This window comes from Sinohyriopsis cumingii, chromosome 15, assembly GCF_028554795.1.
Source record: "Sinohyriopsis cumingii isolate HCF-2022 chromosome 15, ASM2855479v2, whole genome shotgun sequence".
Classification (NCBI taxonomy): domain Eukaryota; kingdom Metazoa; phylum Mollusca; class Bivalvia; order Unionida; family Unionidae; genus Sinohyriopsis; species Sinohyriopsis cumingii.
The window spans coordinates 83,610,455-83,634,323 of NC_142975.1; the positions used below are offsets into that span (position 1 = coordinate 83,610,455).

Here is a 23,869-nt window from a genome sequence, read left to right on the forward strand (position 1 = left end):
ATCGATTCTTCAGAAACTTTTTACTGATTGTTAATGCTTATATTTAATGAATATTTATATAACCTGCCATTTAATTCAACACAATCCTAAATTTACCCGATTTACCCACAGTAACAAACAGATCTAGTCTTTCATTATTATGCATCTTTAAACAGACATTAGATGGTTTATTCGTTATTCACGGGTTCTTAGTTACTGTTACATGGATTGTTATCATCAAGGGCGTAACTATGATATGACTGCTGAATTTGCTGCCGCAGTGTCATGTTGAGCGGCAAAGCACCGAAAGTCAGAGGGGTGGGGGTTGTACGGGGTAAGATTATTAAAATCTAGAGGATCAGAGATGATGATGAGAGAGAGAGAGAGAGAGAGAGAGAGAGAGAGAGAGATATCTACAGTGATTGCCATAGAAAAGGGAAATAAGAACGTACTTATTTTCCTTCATAGACTTCAGTTTTCACCACCTCTGGGATACCAAGCGATTCCTTTCAGGAAATGAAATCCAAGTCAAGTATTGTACCAGTCATCAAGGAATGCTCTTTCTTCGACTATTTGTTTGAATGTACCTGAATTGTTAGTTTTTTTAATAAAAGTTCCTGTCAGTTCTAGAGCCGTAGTTTAGCGTATGAATTCTTGTTGAGGGTGTCATCTACGTAGCTATTTATAGAACAGTGGATTCTCCATCTGCAACGTAATAGCCACGTCAACATATTTTTTTTTACCAATGGTAGGCAATCTAAGGCTTTGAACATTACACAGCATGGTCTTAATCTTTTATCTAGATTGGTATATGTGATCTGAGTAGCAGTTCAATATTCAAAGCAAAGGATGTGTTCTTTTGTTTGACGTACGAATGTATCATGTATCTTGGATTTGATGTTGTCATGAGTTCATTATGACTTGGCCGAATCGTTATTGTCCAGACACGTGAGTAACCAATTTTCATTTCTTTAAATCTATTTTCAGGTTCACTAACAGTTTAGGCTACCTACAGAGGTTACTTACAAATGGAATTAAGAATATTAGTAAATGGTTATAGTGATGGGGTCCAATAGTAAAACAGTGCAATACATTCACCATGACAGTTACGATGGGGTGAATAGCGGAATTTTTCCACCCCTCCCCACATCGAACTATCAATGTAGTTATTTGAACCCCTCCTCCCAATCCCTATATGCATTTACCTGTGGTTTTAAATTCATTTATAACGAGCAGCAAGTGCTGTAAAACATAACCCCAATGTTCTTCTATGCAGATTTTGAGTTTCCGTGCTTTTTTTCCAAACCTAATCAAAGAAAGAATTATTTATCTTCAGAAAAGTTAAAAAGATTTGTCATTTGATTCTGTCAAATCAATTTATTAAATTTTCGAAATAAAATATAAACCCACATTTTTATTTCCTTTTAAGGGCATGCAGTGTGTATGCCTTCCGATTCAGTTTTTCCATGAATCATAAAGTAGATCCCCGTACAGTTTTTAGAGAAATAAACGCAACTTGGTCTGATTACATGGTTATGTTCTTACCAATCGAAATCTCCCCTACATTTATCAAATGATGCAACTGCAATTATGTAGAGAAGAACGGATTGGGTGTGGGCGGGGTTGGATCCCGTATTAATTGCTAGGTTACGAAAGCAAGATACCAAACTTAGCAGGGAATGATCATGTAGCCTTCGTTAGTGGTCCCGTTTTTTCTGGGTGGATCTACCCTGTTTGACAAAATAGGGAAATATGCAATTGTCTTCGAGAAACTTTAGCGTAAAACTTCACATTTTTTGGCCAAACCCTGCAATATATGCAATCATCTAGATCCACTTTTGGAAGTGGAGAACTGTTTAGCATACATTTATGTTTTCAAATTTTCGACAGATAACGTATTCTTAAAATTACAAACAAATTCATGGCAACTGACCGGTACTATGGTGAGTAAGGAATTATGCTTATTTTATCGGGTTCCTCTAGACCCACTGGGTGTATGCGTCACGTTAACTTTCATGTCTGGCCAACTAACCTTTCTTTCATGGTAAGAAAGGGGAAACAGACTTGTATAATATGAAAGATCTTTCCTAGCTAAAACTTTGAAAAAGATTAAGATAATATCTTGCGTGCCTCATTTTGGAGAAATATCCTCTTGTACGTACGCACTTTAAAATGTTCGCCCCGGGCAATCGATACAATGAAAACGGTTGAAGGTTGAAACCTATTACTGAGGAAAATTAACGCATACATGGGTTTCGTTTTGAAACATTTTATTTATTTCTGTCATTAATTAATTTTAGTCAGTCAGCGACCTTAATTTTTTTAAATATTGTATTTTGTTATAGAGCACCATATATTGCTGTTTTAGCTCATACAGTTAGTAGTTGTCTGTGGTGCATAAGTCTGAGATTAATTTATGCTGCACATCAAAAAATTCCTAACGGTCAAGTCAAATTCAAACTGATCTAGCCAGTAATACCTTAAACGACATATAAAAGCTGAACAAGGTTTGGTCCGTCTAAATGAAATATTATTTATTATTGCATGATAGGTCATGAATTACTGGATTTCCAAGTGAAATAATTGTACTAATTCAATGGAGTGAATTAAGATAAATATTTTCACTGCCGCGTCGATAACATTATAAACAAGAAATCTGAGCTACTTTATGAGTTCAGTAATAAGTATCGCCGTCTAGCATGCATGTGAACCAAATCTAATAATATGCATATCTGTTTTTTTCTTTCAAATATTTTTATAACGTTGTGTGTTACCTTGAATTAAAAAGGAGAATTATGTAACCAGTGATATTTTCTGTGCGAACATACACAAGACACAAGAGAGCATAAACGGTAAACCGCAGACATTATCAAAAGGGATGCAGTAAGAAATATGCTATCAGTCTCTTATACAAAGATTATATCTATTTTGATCTAGTAGATAGTACTAGATACGAGAGACAATGCCAAATGTTTCCACTGCAAAAGTGAAATATTCCGTCTACGTACTCAAAAACGTAGATTTTCTTTTCATTGAAGGTTTTATAAAAGGCAAAAGTCGTCGATTTGCATGCGTTTTCTTCATTCTGTGCCAATGCGATTAACGGCTGTATTATGAGATTTATAAAAAAGAAGTTCCTAAAGTTTACAATAAATTGCGGAAAACCACGTTTTTCAAATTTAACTGTACATATTACGTTTCATGTTGGGGATTTTCGTTAACATAATGACTGTATTCGTACGAAAATAAGGACATTTTTAATTTTGTTAACAAATTTCTTGCGTAGATTGATACTGTTGTGGTGGGGTAAATAGAAACATCAAAGAGCCGTTCTGTCTGACAGATTAGAGAGCGTACAATCTTTAAAGAAAGATTTTAATGATTGTGAGTTTAACTTTAAAGAATTTGTGTTCTTCATATTTTTCATTTATGCATTCAAAAGTAAATATTTGCGTGGCTTTGACAAGCTTGCAGTCTGACTTGGTAGCCGAAACTGTATCCAATATTCAATTGCCATTTAAGTTCGGTTTGCAAAAAACATTAATCTACACCCTATTTATCCGTCATTTTCAAACCCAGATGTGATGCAAATTAAAAACACTACTTAAAAGTTGTATTATTATATTTAATCACTAGGATTTTTGTTTCTCTTCTAAGAAAAGAGTACCGTTTGTAGTAGAGTATTTCAGGTATACAGTAATGTATCGATGACATATAACAACAGGTCATTTAAGTTCAGTGACTGACAGTTTCGACAATTCATGTAGAACACCAATGAACAGAGTTAATACTTGAAGCATACTCCTCACTGTTTGGAGTTTGTATTTGGCATTTCTTGGTGGCACCTCATTGATTGTATAAATGTACAATACATGGTCTACAAACACATTTAAGATCTGTACATCCTGATGGAGAGAGAGAGAGAGAGAGAGAGAGAGGCCTAAATATGTAAAGAATACACTCAAAATGGCAGGTATACTACCTATATGGAAAAAGAAAGTAGCTCCAAAAGTGATATTGCCCGTATGGTAACAAAAGTGTATCAACTCTGTGACTGTATCATTTTTCTTCCACTGATATATTTCAAAATCTCATTAGTGAAATATATAATAAATATTGCCAGCAAATAGATGTTAAAATAAAGTACACAAAACTGTGCTTGCTCTGAGTGTATAACATATATAATTCAACGCGTGGGTGAAAAACTCAAGTGTTTCACACGTAATTTCGTCTCTCGTGAAAATTCTGTGTTTTCCACCCACTTGATGAAAAATATACGTTATTCATTCGGGTCAAGCAAAAATCCTCTATTCAGTTCTACCTTTCGTATTTAATTGTTACGATGATTGGGGCTACTCACAACTGTCATCCAATGAAGAGAAGAAATATTAATTATATGATTGGAGTTTTATTATATACACTATTAACAGTTACTGACCAGCTACCGATAACCATTATATACACTACTGGTAATTCTTGAATTCACAGTCTTCTATCGTAACACAATGTAGGGCTACGCAACAACTCTCATGCAAGATATCTACGTTCCAGATAAAACTATTCCCCCTCCACGCAAGACACTCAAAGGAGTACGTGCACTACAAATACAAGAATATAACCACCGAAAGCGCCGAATCTCGCAGTCACGTGTCTTATATTACCACTTTAAAGGCTATTGCTTGTATGTCTTAATTCGATCTAATTCTATAAATATCTGCAATTAAATGTAATTATATATTCTGGTCATTTGAATTTCAATCAGTACTTATATGAAGCATAAATTCTAGCTACGATGTCGTAGCCTGAACTTGATTTGTTGTGGTTGAGGATACGAACTAATCCCATATCATGTAATGGAGCAAAGACTGTCATCACTAAAGTCCGAAAAACAAACAGTGTAGAAATCTATTACATAAGCATAATCATGTTGTGAAGGAAGGTTGGCTTATTTTGAATGTATTAAGCCCTTGCACGATAAAATAAATTGGCATGGTTACACTAACCTCACCGTGTCCACCATGACAGATAACGCGAGACTCTCGCCGTGACCCCTTTTCTACATAACTCTTGCCAGACCATATTTGGAATTCTACGCTATGTTATTATCAAAGTGGCGAATAATGGCTTTTTGGTGGAATTTCAAAGTTGCCGATAAACCGTATTTACTTTCAATGCGCAGAATTTCTCACTCAAACCGTGCTCATTATTACTACGATTTGTTTACGTTTCCAAATAAGGCCTCACTGTCCTTATATGGCACACAAACAAACGAGGCTGAGAACGAAAGTAATCATTATTTAAACTAATATGGCGGAGGATCTAAACGAAAATATTGGATAAAAAAGGTAAACGAGATTATGCAACTATTTCTACAATGATCTTCGATACTTACGGTATTAAATAAGAGGACCACTCAATTTATTGGATTATATGCAAGGAATATGTTCAAATTGTTGATATTAGGCTTAAAGAGCGCCGGGTGTGATCCATTACTACGTATATGCTGATGTTAGTACCCTGTCCACGAGGTAGGTTGTTGTTGTTGTTGTTGTTGTAGGGTTTAACGCCATTTTTCAGCACACGATAAGCTATACATGGCGGCCAGTATTAATGGTGGAGGAAGAACCCGGGAAAACCCCGGAAAGAACCACCGACCCACGAGAAGCTACTGGCAAGCTTTCTCACATACCCACATTAGCCGAATCCGAGATTCGAACCCACGCAGACAGAGATGGCAGTGATCCGTAACGGAGAGCGCTTTAGACCACTCGGCCACTCGGGACCCCCCACGAGGTAGGAGTAAGGGTACTAATATTAGTACTAGCATATATACATGTATACATTTTGTGGTACATCGAAAGTTTTGGTTGTTTCTAAGTCTCCGATTAATATTACATGTGTTCCTTTCATGAGATAAAGCATGGTGCTTACCACGTGTGTGCGTGTTCGTATGTGTGTGATTGGATTTTTAATGTAGCTTTGAACAATTTGTCAGTCGTATCGCTACAACGTCTGCAGAGTGGCCGTTCATGGTGATGAACAGCACTGGGGCATCATGCGGCAGACATGTAGCATGGTGTCGCACCCATACTGACACCAGACCGACCAGTCCTAGCACTAACCTCTCAACGCTGAGCGCCAAGCGAGGCAACTGTTAGTACCAATTTTATAAGTCTTTGGTATGACTCGACGAACCCGGGATTCCATCATCCTAGGCGGACGCTCTAAACGCTAGGCCACAGGAGCGGTATTATACAAGAAACGTGTTTCTATTACAAATTGAATCTCACTAATGCAAAATTGAATGTTCCATTTTACTTGACGAGAAATTTCTCTTTTATTTTGTGCTTCCATTTTACGATGTAATTTGATATCATGCACTTTCCTGAATTTGATAAACCTGATGCAACCTCAGCTTAAGAGGGGAAAAAAGTCAGTCAGCAAATTAAGTCTTACACACATGCATACACACAAGCTAATCTATATTTCACAAAGACGAACGATGAAGACAGGCAAGATTAACCGTACAAACCTGTAGCATCCAAAATATAATTTAGAAACAACATAAACTGTTAAGCACCTGTACTATTAATAATTAATTTGCTTTGTATATTTTTTCCATCATTGTTTTATACACTGTTTGCCGGTACAGAGATAAATGTACCGGAGGTTGAAACGACGATTCCAGACCTTAATGTTATGTTTTTTTTTATTTTTTAAAGTATTCCTTGTACTTGGATTAACTGTTTACGTTAAACAAGGATATGAGCCAATAAACTGAAGTTGCTTGTTTGAATACAGTGAGCTGTATTGAAAAAGCTCGTTTCTTTAAAAACACACATACCTTCTTAACAATGTTCATAAAAATATTACGTTTTTATATATCTTACATTACGTGTTTAGGCTCGAATAAACAATAACACAAGAAAGAGTGAAAACAACAAGTTTGAAAAATATAGTAATTTATTTCCTTGGAAAAATTCTGTCAAAATGAAAAAATATGAACTTAGAGTTTTCAGAATCAAATACGAAAGTAATCCAAGAATAATCCACGATTAAAAGTTTAGGAGTCCTAATAATAAAATGTTCTAATGATTTCAAGTTCAAGTCCCGGCGAAGAATTTAAGATTGAAGACGATGACGTATGCTGTAACCCGTAGTTTTGAAGTCTACAGTTCCTCATAGAAACAAGAAATATCACTCCGGTTTTGAAAATCTCAATACATTTTGATCAAAGCTATCTTTGTTCAACAATTTCATATGAGCACAAGTATTTTCCAGGGAAAACGAATTAATCCTTTTGAATCCAAGTAATTTGAAATAACTCCAAACGACACAACACCTTCCAGTTTAAAGGAAAAAGCGCAACTACTGAGAATATCTCACCAAAACAAAAGTTATAGCGTATTCTAAAACCCAAAATAGGGTCACGTGATCATATTCCAGAACCTCGTCGAAATTATTTACTTGTTAAAGATCACGTACACTTAGTGTGGCCCTGACGAAAACCAATCATTTTACTCTAAGAAATAAGATAAAAACGTTGCTTACATCTTAAATCAGTAGTTCCATCATGACATCGACAACAACCAATCATTTTAAAACAAAAATAGAAGTTATTTACGTGGTTGCTACTAATTTTGAATCAAGGTCAGGATCTAGGTCAACACTTGATGTTTACTAAAGCAAACAGTCTTGGTCAAACTATTTTCTAGAAAAAGTATCATCTCCAGTGAATAAATTTACCTTACAATATCATGTAATGAAAAATAAAATAATTAAAACTTACAAACAAACAATTAAATTGAAATATATATATATATATATATATATATATATATATATATATATATATATATATATATATATATATATATATATATATATATATATTAGAGAAGATATAATAAAATCAGATATACATAACATTATGTGACTCTAATTGTCTATTTAAAATAATCTGACAATTCATTACCGATCAGAAGACGTTTCTACATCGAAAGTAAATATCAGCATTACTTTATAGAAAGTTGAAAGTAAAATTATTACAATTCTTAATACCATCTTATAACCTAAATGTTTCGATCAAAGCTTTTAAATCTCTCTGTTAGGTGTAACTAGCTTCAGTGTTATTCTCGTGTTTGGAAGCCTGTCTGATTTAAACAAACCAGTTGTAAATATTGACGAACTGTGGTTATTTTGTAAATGGAGCTCTACTCTGACACACTGGGTTTAGGTATATTTTGTACTCAAAATAAGTATTTATAGATCTTACATAGGTTTATTTTTCTCGTGATCTTCACTCGATAGCAATGTTTGAGCAAGTAAGCAATACACAGTCGACATTTAGTTTTTAAAAATGAATTTATGTAAACATTATCGAGAACTTTGCCAGGCGTTGCATTTTCTTGCAGCGATTATCAGCTACAATTATTGATCTTGACAAATATATCAAACAATAACAGATGCAAATTATGAATGATAAAGTAAAATCTGTTTGGAGGTAATAGTTACAGCATCCCAGTGTATGTTTCTCTCTGTCGACGTTAATTGTTTTTTCCCTTTTCCTTCCCTCTGTCTGTCTGTCTCTCTCGCTATCTGTCTGTCTGTCTGTCTCTGTGTATTTATAACATTACAATACCTAAGTGAAATATAGGAAAGTAATACTGCTTTCAATGTTGTTTCAATGGTTTACGTTTGTCCGATTTCTAATGACTGTACAATGGCAGGAAATGGTCATGAAACTGCATTTGTTATCGACACATAGAAAGAAATAATAAACGGTGATAATACTAATTATTATGATACATTCAGGAAGCGGCTTAGCAAAGAAACAGGAAAAAACAAAAAGTCAGTACATGGAGAAAAGAAACAATCGAAGTAGAATTAGAATAAATAACACAGCGGTTATTAAAGCCATATTTTGCAATGAAATCACAGGAAAGAGATCTAAAATATACTTGAGTTCATTAACGACAACATAATATTGTTTATGTGTGTCAAACAAAACTTGCTGACGGAACAGCTGATCATATGAGCTGAACCGATTAACCATCAACAAAGAGATGATATCATCCAATTCGTTTAAATGTTAACACTGACAGGTCTGAATAGTTAACTAGTTTACACATCAACAGTGTGAGGTCTTATTGTATGATTAGTTTACACATCATCAGTGTGAGGTCTTATTGTATTATCAGTTTACACATTGTCGGTTATGAGGTCTTATCGTATGTCTTGCTTAAACATCATCGGTGTTAGGTCTTATTGTATGACTTGTTTACACATCATCGGGTTGAGGTCTTATCGTATGACTTGTTTACATATCATCAATGTGAGGTCTTATTGTCTGACTTGTTTCCACATCATCGGTGTGAGGTCTTATTGTATGACTTGTTTGCACATCACCGGTGTGAAGTGTTATTTTCTGACTTGTTTGCACATCGTCGCTGTGAGGTCTTATTGTATCTCACCTCTGTCTGCGCAGGGTCGAGTCTCAGATTCAGCCAATGTGGGTATGTGAGAAAGCTTGCCAGTAGCTTCTCGTGGGTCGGTGGTTCTTTCTGAGGTTTTCCCGGGTTCTTCTTCCACCATTAATACTGGCCGCCATGTATGGCCTATCGTGTGCTGAAAAATGGCGTTAAACCCCACAACAACAACAACAAGGTCTTATTGTATGATTGTTTTACACGTCGTCGGTGTGAGTTCTTATCGTCTTACTTGTTTACACGTCATCAGTGTGAGGTCTTATCGTATGACTTGTTTACACATTATCGGTGTGAAGTGTTATTATCTGACTTGTTTACACATCATCAGTGTGAGGTCTTATCGTATGACTTGTTTACACATTATCGGTGTGAAGTGTTATTATCTGACTTGTTTACACATCATCGTTGTGAGGTCTTATTGTATGATTAGTTTACACATCATCAGTATGAGGTCTTATTGTCTGACTTGTTTCCATATCATCAGTATGAGGTCTTATTGTATGACTTGTTTGCACATCATCACTGTCAGGTCTTATTGTCTGACTTGTTTCCACATCATCGGTGTGAGGTCTTATCGTATGACTTGTTTACACATCACCGGTGTGAAGTGTTATTTTCTGACTTGTTTACACATCGTCGGTGTGAGGTCTTATTGTATGATTATTTTACACGTCGTCGGTGTGAGTTCTTATCGTCTTACTTGTTTACACATCATCAGTGTGATGTCTTATCGTTAGACTTGTTTACACATCATCAGTGTGAGGTTTTATCGTATGACTGGTTTACACATCAACAGTGTGAGGTCTTATTGTATGATTGGTTTACACATTATCGGTGTGAAGTGTTATTATCTGACCTGTTTACACATCATCAGTGTGAGGTCTTATCGTATGACCTGTTTACACATTATCGGTGTGAAGTGTTATTATCTGACTTGTCTACACATCATCATTGTGAGGTCTTATTGTATGATTAGTTTACACATCATCAGTATGAGGTCTTATTGTCTGACTTGTTTCCATATCATCAGTATGAGGTCTTATCGTTAGACTTGTTTACACATCATCAGTGTGATATCTTTTTGTCTGACTTGTTTACACATCATCAGTGTGAGGTCTTATCGTATGACTTGTTTACACATTATCGGTGTGAAGTGTTATTATATGACTTGTTTACACATCATCAGTGTGAGGTCTTATTGTATGATTACTTTACACATCATCAGTATGAGGTCTTATTGTCTGACTTGTTTACACATCATCAGTGTGAGGTCTTATCGTATGACTTGTTTACACATCAACAGTGTGAGGTCTTATTGTATGATTGGTTTACACATTATCGGTGTGAAGTGTTATTATCTGACTTGTTTACACATCATCAGTGTGAGGTCTTATCGTATGACTTGTTTACACATTATCGGTGTGAAGTGTTATTATCTGACTTGTTTACACATCATCAGTGTGAGGTCTTATCGTATGACTTGTTTACACATTATCGGTGTGAAGTGTTATTATCTGACTTGTTTACACATCATCATTGTGAGGTCTTATTGTATGATTAGTTTACACATCATCAGTATGAGGTCTTATTGTCTGACTTGTTTACACATCATCAGTGTGAGGTCTTATCGTATGACTTATTTACACATCAACAGTGTGAGGTCTTATTGTATGATTACTTTACACATCGTCAGTGTGAGGTCTTATTGTCTGACTTGTTTACACATCATCAGTGTGAGGTTTTATAGTATGACTTGCTGTCTTATCGTAGGACTTGTTTACACATCAACATTTTGAGGTCTTATCATGTGACTTGTTTACGCATCAACAGTGTGGGGTCTTTTCATATGTCTTGTTTACATAACAGCGTTCAGAGGATTCCATAACAGGAGTATATTCATTCATTCATTTATCAGTGAATTAGCTTAAATCTTAGAGAAAAAGCTGCATACATTTTTGCTGTTAGGGATATCTTTCAATACTTGTTTTAGTTACAAGCCGAGTGTGTAATAGTGTGCTGATATTTTTTATGCACCACTGACTGTCAATTATGTAACAACTCATCCGATAAGTTTGAGAGTTTTTATCTCGGGATTCTTGGTAAAGTACATTTGAGCTGCTAAACGTACAGATTGTGCAGTTTGAGAACTGATTCTCAAAATGTTTAAAGGCAAATTAATGCTTGAAAGAATTTTGAACGTTGAAATAAGCGAACATTTATATTAAGAAGGCACAATACATCTCTTTGTATGACAGTGGTATAAATCGTTCAGTAATTGTATTACTCGGTCATTGGTTCATTACAGGTTTTATAAGCAAGTGCAGTTATTGTAAAATTGTAATTAGGCTGTTTATAAATTTATAGATATATTAAGGGGATATTAAAATCTGAGTTCATATGTAATGTGTTTATTGAGATATCAAATTTAGAATTGACAATTTCACTTAATCTTGCAGGAAAATTCATGTCAGAACAAAAACTGTCGCAGATGAAAGTTGCTTCCGTTTTATTTAACTCTTTGGATTTGAAAAAAAAAACAACATGCTTATGGACAGTGCAGAGCACGGAAACACCACCCTGCTAAGAAGAACGGGAATAGTGTCTTGTGCAGAGCCAAACTCCTATGTCTTAAATATGACTCATAACGTGCTTGAATGATTGATGCATGCGTGTGTGATTGTGTTTTTTATTTACCATTATCTGATGATTTTCTTTGTACTTATAATTATCAATTCTTAGAAATATATGCACATGCAGCTGCTATTTTTGTATGCATTGTTCTTACACAAAGGAATCACGGGAATGGTCTTTTTATTTGCATAGTTAAATATCACATAGTTCATAACTGACAAGTCCTATATCTTATATCTAAGCTAGAACACTGTAAGGCAACTCAACTATCGACTTAGATAAGTGGTAAATAGTTGTCGATTTATTCGATAATTGCAAATTCTTAGATAAATACAACATCAACGCAATATGCCCCAGTGCTTGACATCACTATAAACTGCCACACTGCAGACTGTAAAATTGTTAAAGCTACGTTAAAAATCTAAATCACACACACACACACACACACACACACACACACACACACACACACAGACACAGACACACACATCCTCCTCAGTTCTGAAAAAGCCTTTGCAAATTGATAGTCGAGTGAAACAGATACAGCTATAATGCTGATCAAATGTTGAGCCTGGATACAAAAGTCCCAATGAATCCTAGATACTTTGATATTTAATGTAAACCAGTCTAGTTATAATGCAGAAATTGTAAATTACTCTAGTTATAATGCACAAATAGTAAACCAGTCTAGTGTGGATTTTGCAATATATGTAAAATGCTTTAAATTATTGTTGCACAGTTATATAAAAGTCTACATACTTTTACTGACACAGTGCTATTTATAATTACATTTTTTACGTTCCTGCCAGAGCATCCCTATATGTACAAACACAATTATTCTAGTAATCTTTGATGACCAAGCATATATATATATATATATATATATATATATATATATATATATATATATATATATATATATATATATATATATATATATATATAATCAACTTAACAAAACTTAAGTTACCTTATATCCTTTATTACCACTTTGAATTCACTTTAGCCTTGATCCGTCGAAAGATTTAATGTAAACGATATATTGAAGTCGTGTCACAACATTACAGTTAAGTAAATTTGCTATGACCTTTCCAAAGTCATGACAAGAATACAAATTGCGCTTCTCTATAAGTACTTACCATACACACCAGGTCAACGAGCACCTGATTCTTTATTACCCCGTGCCGATTCCTCAGTTGGTAGTTTGAAGCCACACCGTAATCTGATGCAAAATATCATGAATCGGGGTACAATTGTGACAATATATAGGAGCAACAAGGTTTCGTAAAGCATACATATATGTACAGTTTGCATCTATGTCATGGATCTGATGGGTACAGCAAAATCGCCATTACATTATTTCCATTTTAAACTGTACATACTTCCAACAAAAAATAATCACGTTCTCGGCAACCTAAAGCCTTTCATTGCCTTTCAGCTCTCCTGATGTAAAGGTATAAATACCTGACTGACTTGATGAGAGACTCTTCAACGCCTATAGAGGGAGTTTGTCCATATGTCAGCTTCATTTCTTAAATGTCCATCGAGGAGAAAATGACCAGCAAAAGTTACATAGTTACCGCTAGGACTACGCAGACTTTCTACAATACACTACCGGACCTAATTCGCACACATAAAGAAAATTTTCCCGACAGTGAGGCGTTTGTATTTTTTACATCTGAGATGGAAAGAATTAGTATGACTTGGAAAGAACTGTATGTTGGTTCAGAAAACTTCGCAAGAAGTCTCATTGGACTTGGAGTAAAACCAAAAGATAAAGTAGCTATCAGTGGACCAAATTGTCCATCTTGGCTTTTTGCAGCATTCGGTTCTATGATGGTTGAAGCAATACCGGCCAATGTTAACTTTGGCTATTCAGATGGAAGTGACGTCATCGCTCTTTTACAGAAGATGGGTAATTTTTCTACGTTTATTTTGCATCCAGGCTTCCGTGATAAAAAGTGGAAAATTTTTAAGGCGTTCCTCACTGAATTCGACAGTCATGGAAATATAAAATGTGAGCAGGTGCCCTGGCTAAAACACCTTGTCTTTATGGAAAAACCGGAAGAGGAAACGGATGTGTTACTAGTGGAGGATCTGGCTAAAATATATTTGTCAACCGACAATCCGTTACCAAACGTGGACTCGGACAATATCGCATTTCTCTTTCAGACATCCGGTAGCACTGGGCTGTCAAAGTTCGTTGCTCACACCCATTGTTCTTTATCGTACTTCCTCAGTAATGTTTATGGCGAAGGCATGATGGATCGCTACAATGACCGGAGTTTTGGCTGTATTGCTGGCTTTCCTTTTGAAGTAGTTACTGGGATTAAGAGAGTTACTGGATGGTTCACCAAAGAAGACTTCGATCCGTTTGAAGTCATGATTAAAGCTGTGCAGAAGGAGGGATGCTCTGTGATCTATATGTTACCACCAACTGTTCAAAGACTACTGGACTCAAAGGTAATATCAACAAACAACATATAGAGATGTGGAATTTCCTTCTGCTTTAAATTCCAATGCTTAAAATTATCTCACTCCTTTCTCTCTGTCTCTCTGTCTGTCTGTCTGTCTGTCTCTCTCTCACCCCATTGATCCATCTATAAAGGAATAACTAAGCTAACCTTAAGTTACCACACTATCATTACGAACTGATTCATGTGGCTGAAAATCACGAGGAGTTACGTAAAATGGGTTTAAATTCAACTTAAAATTTGAGAGACAACCTTTCCTCTGATACTGTATGTAAAGTTTTTGTTTTTAAATGCACATTGAAATCAGAAATTGTTGCAAGATGGTAATCAATGAGAAACGTGTGACCCATCAATGGTTTTCATTGTCAAAACGTCACATTTTGAATAAAAAAAATATCTAGGTTGCACTAATTTGAACTAGTACTTGTGCATGCGCACAATATCTCGCATTATGTTCGATACACATTATATTTTTAAATTTGTAATATATTTGAGAAGGACATAAAAGTCATGTATTTAACAGTTTCATATCAGAAACGTATTATATTTCTGCGGATTGAATTTTTCTATCGCAGCGTTGATATTAATATTCAACAGGGTGTATTTGGTTCGAACACATTTATTTCGAACACATTTGATTCGAACAAACCTGGATGGCTCAATCCAAAGTAATTATATCGAACCTTGGTCTTACAAACAAAGGATCACTCTAAGTTTTGGTTCCCTTTTGTGTCCTAGCTTCTGAGATTCTGCTGTATCAGTCTTGCTATTATACACAAATAGTTATGCACGAAGTTTGATTTATATTCATGTAATTGAAAACAACATATATGATGCTATTCCAGAAAAGCCTTCCAGCTGATTGGCCAGTAAAGACAATCGCGTGTAGCGGACAACCAATATCCTCCTACTTTGCTTCAGTAATTGGTTCAGTAAGTGAAACCTTTCTGGCTGTCTATGGTGCTACAGAAAGCTTCCAATGTTGTCGTAAAGTCGTAAAATGTCCAAACGAATTCAAGGATTTTAACTGCGGCAAACCTACCAAAGGGGTGGAGATAAAAATCGTCGACGATGAAGGTAATATTGCCCCAATCAACACTCGTGGAGAGATTTATGTCCGAAGTCAGCATAATTTTAAATGCTATGTCAACGATCCAGAAAGAACAAGCAGGGTGAAAACTGAGAGTGGATGGTACAAAACAGATGACATTGGTTACATTGACGAAAATGGGGAGGTTTTTGCTGAAGGACGAAAGAGCGATGTCATTATATCAGGTGGAATTAATGTTATCCCAACAATACTGGAAGCAGTTCTCTCCTCCTTACAAGGAGTCAAAGATGCTATAGTCGTTCCAATTTATCATCCAGTCATGTACCAGGTAATTTGTGCATGCATTATTCCTGAGCCCGGTTCTGAACTGACGGAGGAAAAACTACGCTGTCTGTGCGAGGAGAAGTACATGGACAAGTTTCGATCATTTACAGTAGTTCCTACCCATTACATCTTGTATGATAAATTCCCTGAAAGTCGCTCTGGAAAAACGGATAGGAAGAAACTTATGATTGAAGCGCATGAAAGATTCCAATAAAAATATTATATCAGGACCAGCAAAGTCTGATGAGGAATGTCTACATGGACATTATATTGTTACAACTTTATAGTCTTAAACTCAGTAAGGAAAAGAGTGAAAACCAAGAAAAAAAATTGTAAAATTGAAGAAATCAAGTATTTTCGTTTTTATAGAAAATTTAAAAATAACGTTCAGTATGGTGAAAGAAATCCTAATTAGTCCTAAACATTGTATCACACGTCCAAATGTAACGAGTATTCCGAATGATTTCCAGAGGTATTTAGAATGAGGTTCAGTCTACTGTACAAGTGAATCAATAATCTTGATGTATCACATTAATATAATCAAAAATGTTTTCAAATGAATCCACAGTAATTCCAAAGCAGCTGCTAAATTCTAATGGCTGCAAACTTTGTAATTCTAATGAATAATTGAAAGAAAGAAATTAAATCTACACATCTAATTGAACATAACTATTTTACTCCTCTAAGACTGATGTCTATGCCAGATATATTTCATTTCAAGTAAATCATCCCTTGCATAAAATAAAACTAAGAAGTTATTTCAGAAGAAAAGTGAATGTTGAGGTATCATTTTAGAATCGTATTAACTTTGTCAACGTTGTTTGAAGTACTTCAGTAGCTATTTAATCAACAATTAGGTCAGCTTGGTTTTTCAAGAAAAACCATGACCTGAACTCATATCTCATCAGTATGTTTCCTTCTATCTTGAAAATATGTGATGTGTTTACCAAAATCACCTCAAATAAAGTACAAGCCCGGATATAAAGATAATTGATATTTAATGTTATTTACAAAATGAATACTCCCCGCCCAAATTCAAGATAGAATTTTATAATTACTTATCCATCGTGAAAAACATCATGCAAAAAGTAAAAACAAATCCACCATCCCGCCCATTTTTTTAAAAGCAAACAAAAACGTGGAAAAATACAAAGTGCAAATTAATTATCTACTATTTACATACAAATATACATTCCATCAAATAAGTCGTTTAATTAAAGATTAACAGATATGGGAAATATATGCGTGAATGTGACTCCTAGGAAGAGTGCGACGATTCTTTCATGAAGATTGTTTTTACTTTACTCTAAAACTAAAGTGTTTCCTTATATTTTCTTCTTCGTTTCATGAACGTCTCATTCATTCTCTTATTTATGATTTACTACTCCAATTCCACCTGGTACTTCAAATTAATATTAGACTGATATTTTGAAACGTTTTCAATATTCTTTAGGCTGGAAATATCGAACCTAGTTTGGTAACATCATGTAAACACCGTATTTACGTTATTACAATCATAGAAAAACAGGTATTCATGTTTCTAAAATCATGGAAATAATCATGCATTTGTAAGCCTTTGAGACATTTAGAATATTTCAATGCAGGAAACAAACTATCCTACTGCAAACCATCACGTGTCGTAATATGGTAATGCACTTATACAAATACAGGAGAATTCGAAGTCGAAGTCAAAGTTTTCCTCTCAAAACTTATTTCAAGTCTAAACCTTATCTCACAACTGCTAGAAATTACAGATTAATAATTTCTGAGATGAAAACAGGTCATAGCCTGTCCACGTCCATCCTAACAAGTGTAAACGCATTTAAGGTGTGATTCGAACCCTTTGATTATGAGCAAAAGGGTTTTAGACGGGTGTTAATGGCTATAAATGTAATGACAGATTATGAGTCTTTTTGTGAACATGTGTGTTTTAGGATAGCAGTACCTGTGATTTTGTAGGGGTGGCGGGGGTGGTATATTATTAGCATGTGGATATATGTAAAGAAAGATTTCCTCTGTATATGGAAAATAACCAGTCTTTAACATGCAAATGCATCTGTTATCGTTAAAGGGATATACAAATATATCTTTTATGACTTTTGATATGAGTAGTTTCTACATCCGGGTATTTTGAACTGACCTCTCATTCAGCAGCGGTATCAGCGCGGTCTTTATCCTTTATCACCAGGGATAAACGAATACCTGATGGATTAAATGACTACCCTCTAATAACGCGCAAATTGCCCCCGGAAATCAATTCAAAAACGCTGCTGAATGTCGTCAAAGGTACGTTTTAACTTTTTTCTCCTTAAGTTTTATACTGTGTATAAGCATTGTAGCCCATGGGACACCTGTCACTCCGGTCAAAACAAAGTAGCTACCTGTTTTAAATACGCTGTAGATTTTACAATTATTTAGACACAATGTAATTTGGCATGAAAGAACTTCTCTTAGACGCTATGCTTAACGAGAATTTTCAGTTAATGTACATCAATATCCGACTGTCACAACATGCGATATGTCAGAAACGTATAACAAGTTTTCTCTCTCGTAGTTTTTGATATACTTCACTGCCATTCAAGAACGATATTTTACAGTTTTCGAGCACGTGCTACGTAATACCTTTTACTGGCTAAGCTATAAATAAACGACGATTTCAGGATTTTTATCAAATTCAATATCCCATCATAATACATTATAAGACAACAAGGAGCAGAGAGTCTGAACAGACCTTTGTTGAAACGTCATTTTGAAAACTTAAACCTCATACGAAAGAAATGAAAATATAAAGTCACTAACGCCAAGACGAAGGCTCTAACTTACCGAGAATTTTTCTAAATGGGTTAGTTTATTTTGTTACCTTATTTTTATCGTTATTTTTTTTTTAAAATTTGTATGTGTGTTTTGTTAGCCACCGGCCGTTTTACTGAGGTCACACACTCTCTGCTGCTATACTTAAATAATTATTATGTAAATAATGGAACCAGCTATGGAGTCTTATACTGCTAGATTAACTAGAGAAAGATTAGAGCAGTTAAGAAATGTCTTCCAGTCCGTCAGATGAAAACTACAAGAACATCAAGAATCTCAAGTTTTATTTGCAGAAGATTCAGAACAATTATTTAAATCTATTGTCGAACCAACCAAAGAAAATTGTTACAGCAACTAAGGCAACACAAACAGCTCTTAAAACATTGTCATTTGATGTTGCTGGCCGTCTTCAAGCAGCTCAACCACCACCTCATCAATCTCATCAACCACAACCTAAAGTTCAACCACAACCTCTGCCAAGAGTCAGAACCAAGATAATATATAAATTTACGCCTGAAGGTATTGCCGATATCGAAAATCCAGATAAAGTAATTGATATTGCCGCGTTTGGATATCATGAAAGAGAAAAATATGCAAAACCCGAATATATTAATAATTTAAAAGCTACCGCTTGAATTAAGGATGTATGTCGTGTCGCTACTAGTACTCCGCTACTCCAACTTAAGGAAGATATTTATAATTTTGAGGTCTTTGAGAATAAAGTAGATGAGCATATTAAAGAAGTAAAACAAAATGGAAGACAACAGAAAAAATGAAGCAGCAACTTAAAAAAGCAAAAGTAGAAGGATCACCTTTAAGATCATGAGAGCAAAAAGCAGATGAAACAGTAAGTGAGGAAGAAGGAACAACCTGAAATAGTTTTTCCACTCAAGGAAGTGATCGTCATACTTGTCTTGACAGTATTCTTGCCGATGTTGACGGACTAGAAATTCTGAGAACGATTTTAATTGGGATTTAGTGAATTCTCTCTCTCTCTCTCTCTCCACATGAATTTGTTCTGGTACCAGAACCTTCACCACCTTTTCCTTCTTACCTCAAGTCGATGATTTTAAACATAGGCAAAAAGAAGAATTGGAGAAAACAGCAGAAAGTTGCAAACAAGCCTTGCTCATTCAACAGCAAGAAGAAGAAGCAAGAAGAAAATGAGAGGAAGAAGAAGCAGAGAAGAAACAGTGTCTATAGTACAAATCATATAGGTCATTTATGTGTATTTTCTCATTTTAAATTAAATAAAAATCTTTCTTTTAAAATTTAACAGTAATGTTCTTTAACCAAAATCTATTTGATCCTGATTATTGAATGTTCTGCACCTTAACTATCAACAAGAAACTTACAGACGAAAAGTATCCAATTCTAAGGACTTTTACAATAGTGGGTATGCACTAAACATGGATCAAAGTAAGATCGCATTGAGTGGAATCGCTACAATTGAGGGATGTACGAATTTTTGTTGTCAATATGCGTTGATTTCATTGTAACATGACAGTACTCGACATCCTGCCCAGATTGTACAGGATTACACCTTTATGTCTACATACATTACTATTGATTTTGACATGTGCATCTCTTGGGACGTCTACATCATAATATTCCCAAGAAATATTGATGTATTCGAATCCAAATGAAGTAAATACTTGCCACTTCAATGTATATATAATCAAATTCTAAAAAATGACACCCATTATTGAAACAGTTTGTGTTGAACACATACCTGACACGTATGACTTGTACTATAGGGGAGAAGGAGGACAGTGAAAGTCAAACGGTCACATAACTCTTAGACATTTTCGTAGAGTTAAGCCGTCTGAAACACATATATCGCACTTATTTAACTCGACCCAAGAGAAAAAGATCTTACCAAGCCATATAGTCCACCCCATCATGACATTCCCACTACTCCTGAGGTAACAGCAGTAGTGATCTCTACCACATCACCGACAGTAGCAGGCAAGGAATTAGGCCTTGGCCGTGGTGAAGGTAGAAGGCAGTTAATGGTCATTAATCCCTTTTCAGAGTTTGTTAAAATAACACGCAACGGTCCGTTTCAATACCAAGCACCTCTCTCGAAAAGTTTGCAAAATCAAGTAACACTTAAATTCTTTATGTTTCCCTAAGATGTACGTGTGTGCGTTCGTGAGATTATGTCCTTCTTATTATTATAAAAAAACAAAACCAAGAGACACTTACTGTTTTCTGGTCTATTCTCGTATAATTAACAACCAAATGACACATCACTTCAATAAAAGTTTCTCCCTTTGAATTTTTTCACTGTCACAGGTGTTTTCTCCTATTCTTCCTCAGAAGCTGTTCGTCTTCGTTTCTGTTTTTTCTGAACGGATATGGGTTCTTCTTCCATTTCGGAGGTTACATATCATTCATATTCGGAACACCTTTCCTTCTACATCTCTTGATTCTGGGATCGGTTCTCTTTTTCTTAGGGCAGTCTGAGTACCAGTGTCATGTACCTTGACAATGATAACAGGTATATTGACCTTTGTCTCTCGTGACGCCTGTCCTCCTTTTTCGTTGCGGACATTCTGAAGTCCAATCTCCTTTCTTCTGATAGACACAGCAGGTGTCTCGACTTTTGTCTCAAAAGGGAGAGGAGTAGTCCGTCAGCTTTTCTGAAGAAAACCTTCGTAAGCAATCCACCTGAATTAACACCTTCCAAAAATGCTATTGGTTGAGAACTTTCTAAGCATCAAGCGCAGCATCGTCCAAGTTAAGAACATTTAAGTCAAGATGTGTTTAGCCCGAGCCATCGCAGTGGGACAAACGTATGCCGATAACAATAACACGGCAGAATGGAAAAGAGCCTGGGAGAACATTCGAAAATCGAACAAAGTCAAGCAGTGAAGTGAAGCAGAACAACTGTTACATCAAACCGGTCTATGCAAAGACACACCTTGTGACATTCCTGAAATGAAAAATTGCAGGACGTCGTGGTACCGCGCTACACGATGAAGGAACACCAACCATGAAGAAATGCGTGGATAACTGTTGTTTCGAAGCAACACTTTCAAAGACGGAGAATACATTCACGTCTGTCATCACGATGAGCATTTCGACACCATTACCAGTATCAACTCAATACAGTTATTATTGTGAGAAATGTGTATATGGATATAACAATCCAGAGAAACACAAACAATGCGGATCGAAACTTCCAGGATGTTTAACCTTTAAACCATGTCTTGAATGAGGATAAAAACGAATGCATTGGTCAGCTTTTCATCAAACATTTGTCAGTCCAATCCGTTACCAACATCTCAAGATGCAAGGTTCTCAGCAGAAACGTTTTTGTCAACTCCTGAGATTGTGCCCTACTTGTAGAATCAGCATGCGTACCAATAGTACCGAGTATCAAATTTGTCAAGTATAGAAACGGTTTAGCATTTGTCTCCGAATCGTGGACTTTGAACATGAATGCTACCATTCAAAATTACCATTCCAAACTGGAGGAGAGGAGGAGGATGAGGAGGAAGATCACCATAATAAGAAAGAGAATTTTAGCTTTAAGTTTTCAAATGCATGGAAGGGACCGGCATTCACATACTTAATTTCTGCGTGGGTCATCGAGCATGAGATAAGTGCATTCAAGAACCTATTTCTAAGCGTTGCCCTCACTGTAGCAAGATTCCTGGAGGATGTAAAATATTATTTCGGGGACTTAACTCGTTGGTCGATCTCGCCCAATGGATTTTGGACCCTATCGACGAGATGTGGACACTGAACGTAACTTATATTGTCATCGCTATACCAAGGTGATGACTTCCGATTTTTCGGGCTACGATGGACATTTTCTTCTGAAATACTATATGGAGCAAGATACCGAACATCTTAAAGTCACTTTGAACGGAGAAAAAGAAATATTTTCATGCAAGTGGGACAAGTACAGTTTAAAGATTCGATGAATTACTTAGCCTTGCCTTTGAATCGAATGCTTGAGACGCTTGAAATGACAGAAAAGGCCAAAGGCTATTATAACGTCGCCCTCTTATAAAGAATGGTGGTTAATTGGGTTTGCTGCGTTATCCAGAGGATGACCTCCCTCGATATTATAGCCCGGCGGGAGTAAAACAAGAATGGAATTTCAACAGAGAACTCAGCGAGAAAACTGGGAAGAAATAAACAATTCGAGCCTCTTTGACAAGAAAATAACAAATCTAATCAGGACAAATTAAAACTGTAATTGATATCTGAGTTAGATTATATAAGTAGAATTTAACAGGTGTGTCAAATTTGGATGTATTACATCATCATAACGAGAGGTGAGTGAGCGCAATAACCACGTTTGGTTGCATGACCTTCATTCACTGTGACCGTATATCAACTTTTCTTAGTTCATCCCTCCAACACTCTAGGTTCTTCCCTTCATGAACTTCCTGGTACCTTTATTCTGACCTCGTCCTTCTTTCTTTCTTTTCCAGTACTCCTGTCTTAGGACTGTCTCATCTTTCTCTCCGAAAGCTGTTCCTTACAGGACAAATTTACCCAATAATAATGTATACCTTCTGTTCAGAGGCACATACTACAATTCATTTAATTGTTATCCAGAGCCAGTGGCTATCCGCACACCGCGTAAAGTTTGACTCAGTACGGTAGGACATTGATCTCGCTTTCCAGCGGCAAGTCTAAAATTACCACGTGAACGACTAGTAAATATTATCGTATATTTTTACATATGCTACTACACGTTCGATTACTATTGCATGAAATTCAAAAGAAATTTAACTCACGGCAATCCTTAACTACAAGATTATCCAAGCATTACAAAATCATAAATAATTAGGTAATTATCGTTAACTCACAATAATCTGTATCGTCATAAAAACAAAGGAAGTTTTTTCATATAATCATATGAAGTCTTACACATATGAAGATTTGGATCGCATACAATCAATTCTACAAATGAATTAATAACTGTATAGTTAAAAACATAGATTGCATAACAATTCTATCATAAACACTTTCCATGAAACTGAATAAAATAAACTGCATAATAAACTCTACCATCAAGATATTTTCATGAAATTGAATAAAGCAAGTTGCATAGCAACTCTAACGTCGACACATTTCCATGAATTGAA

At 35.5% G+C, this 23,869-nt stretch overlaps 1 protein-coding gene and 1 long non-coding RNA gene across 2 annotated transcripts in view; both read left to right on the top strand.

The window, feature by feature from the left end:
• LOC149782213 (uncharacterized) overlaps positions 1–12,228 on the top strand; it is a 29,487-nt gene extending 17,259 nt beyond the window's left edge. Inside the window, exon 2 of the long non-coding RNA XR_016414272.1 lies at positions 11,924–12,228. This is a non-coding gene — a long non-coding RNA (uncharacterized LOC149782213). The remainder of the gene's footprint in view (positions 1–11,923) is intronic.
• A 1,078-nt stretch (positions 12,229–13,306) lies between these two features.
• Positions 13,307–17,277, top strand: LOC149782214 (uncharacterized). The gene is made up of 2 exons (XM_089934852.1): positions 13,307–14,561; positions 15,418–17,277. The coding sequence occupies exons 1-2, from the start codon at positions 13,635–13,637 to the stop codon at positions 16,159–16,161; spliced, it is 1,671 nt and encodes a 556-aa protein (XP_089790978.1). The 5' UTR covers positions 13,307–13,634; the 3' UTR covers positions 16,162–17,277.
• The last annotated feature ends 6,592 nt before the right edge of the window (positions 17,278–23,869 follow it).

Bases quoted from the DNA above. Each gene is read 5' to 3' on its own strand.
- LOC149782214 (XM_089934852.1), top strand. From the start codon at position 13,635: ATGTCCATCGAGGAGAAAATGACCAGCAAAAGTTACATAGTTACCGCT. The intron at 14,562-15,417 runs GTAATATCAACA...ATGCTATTCCAG, and splicing joins AAAGACTACTGGACTCAAAG to AAAAGCCTTCCAGCTGATTG.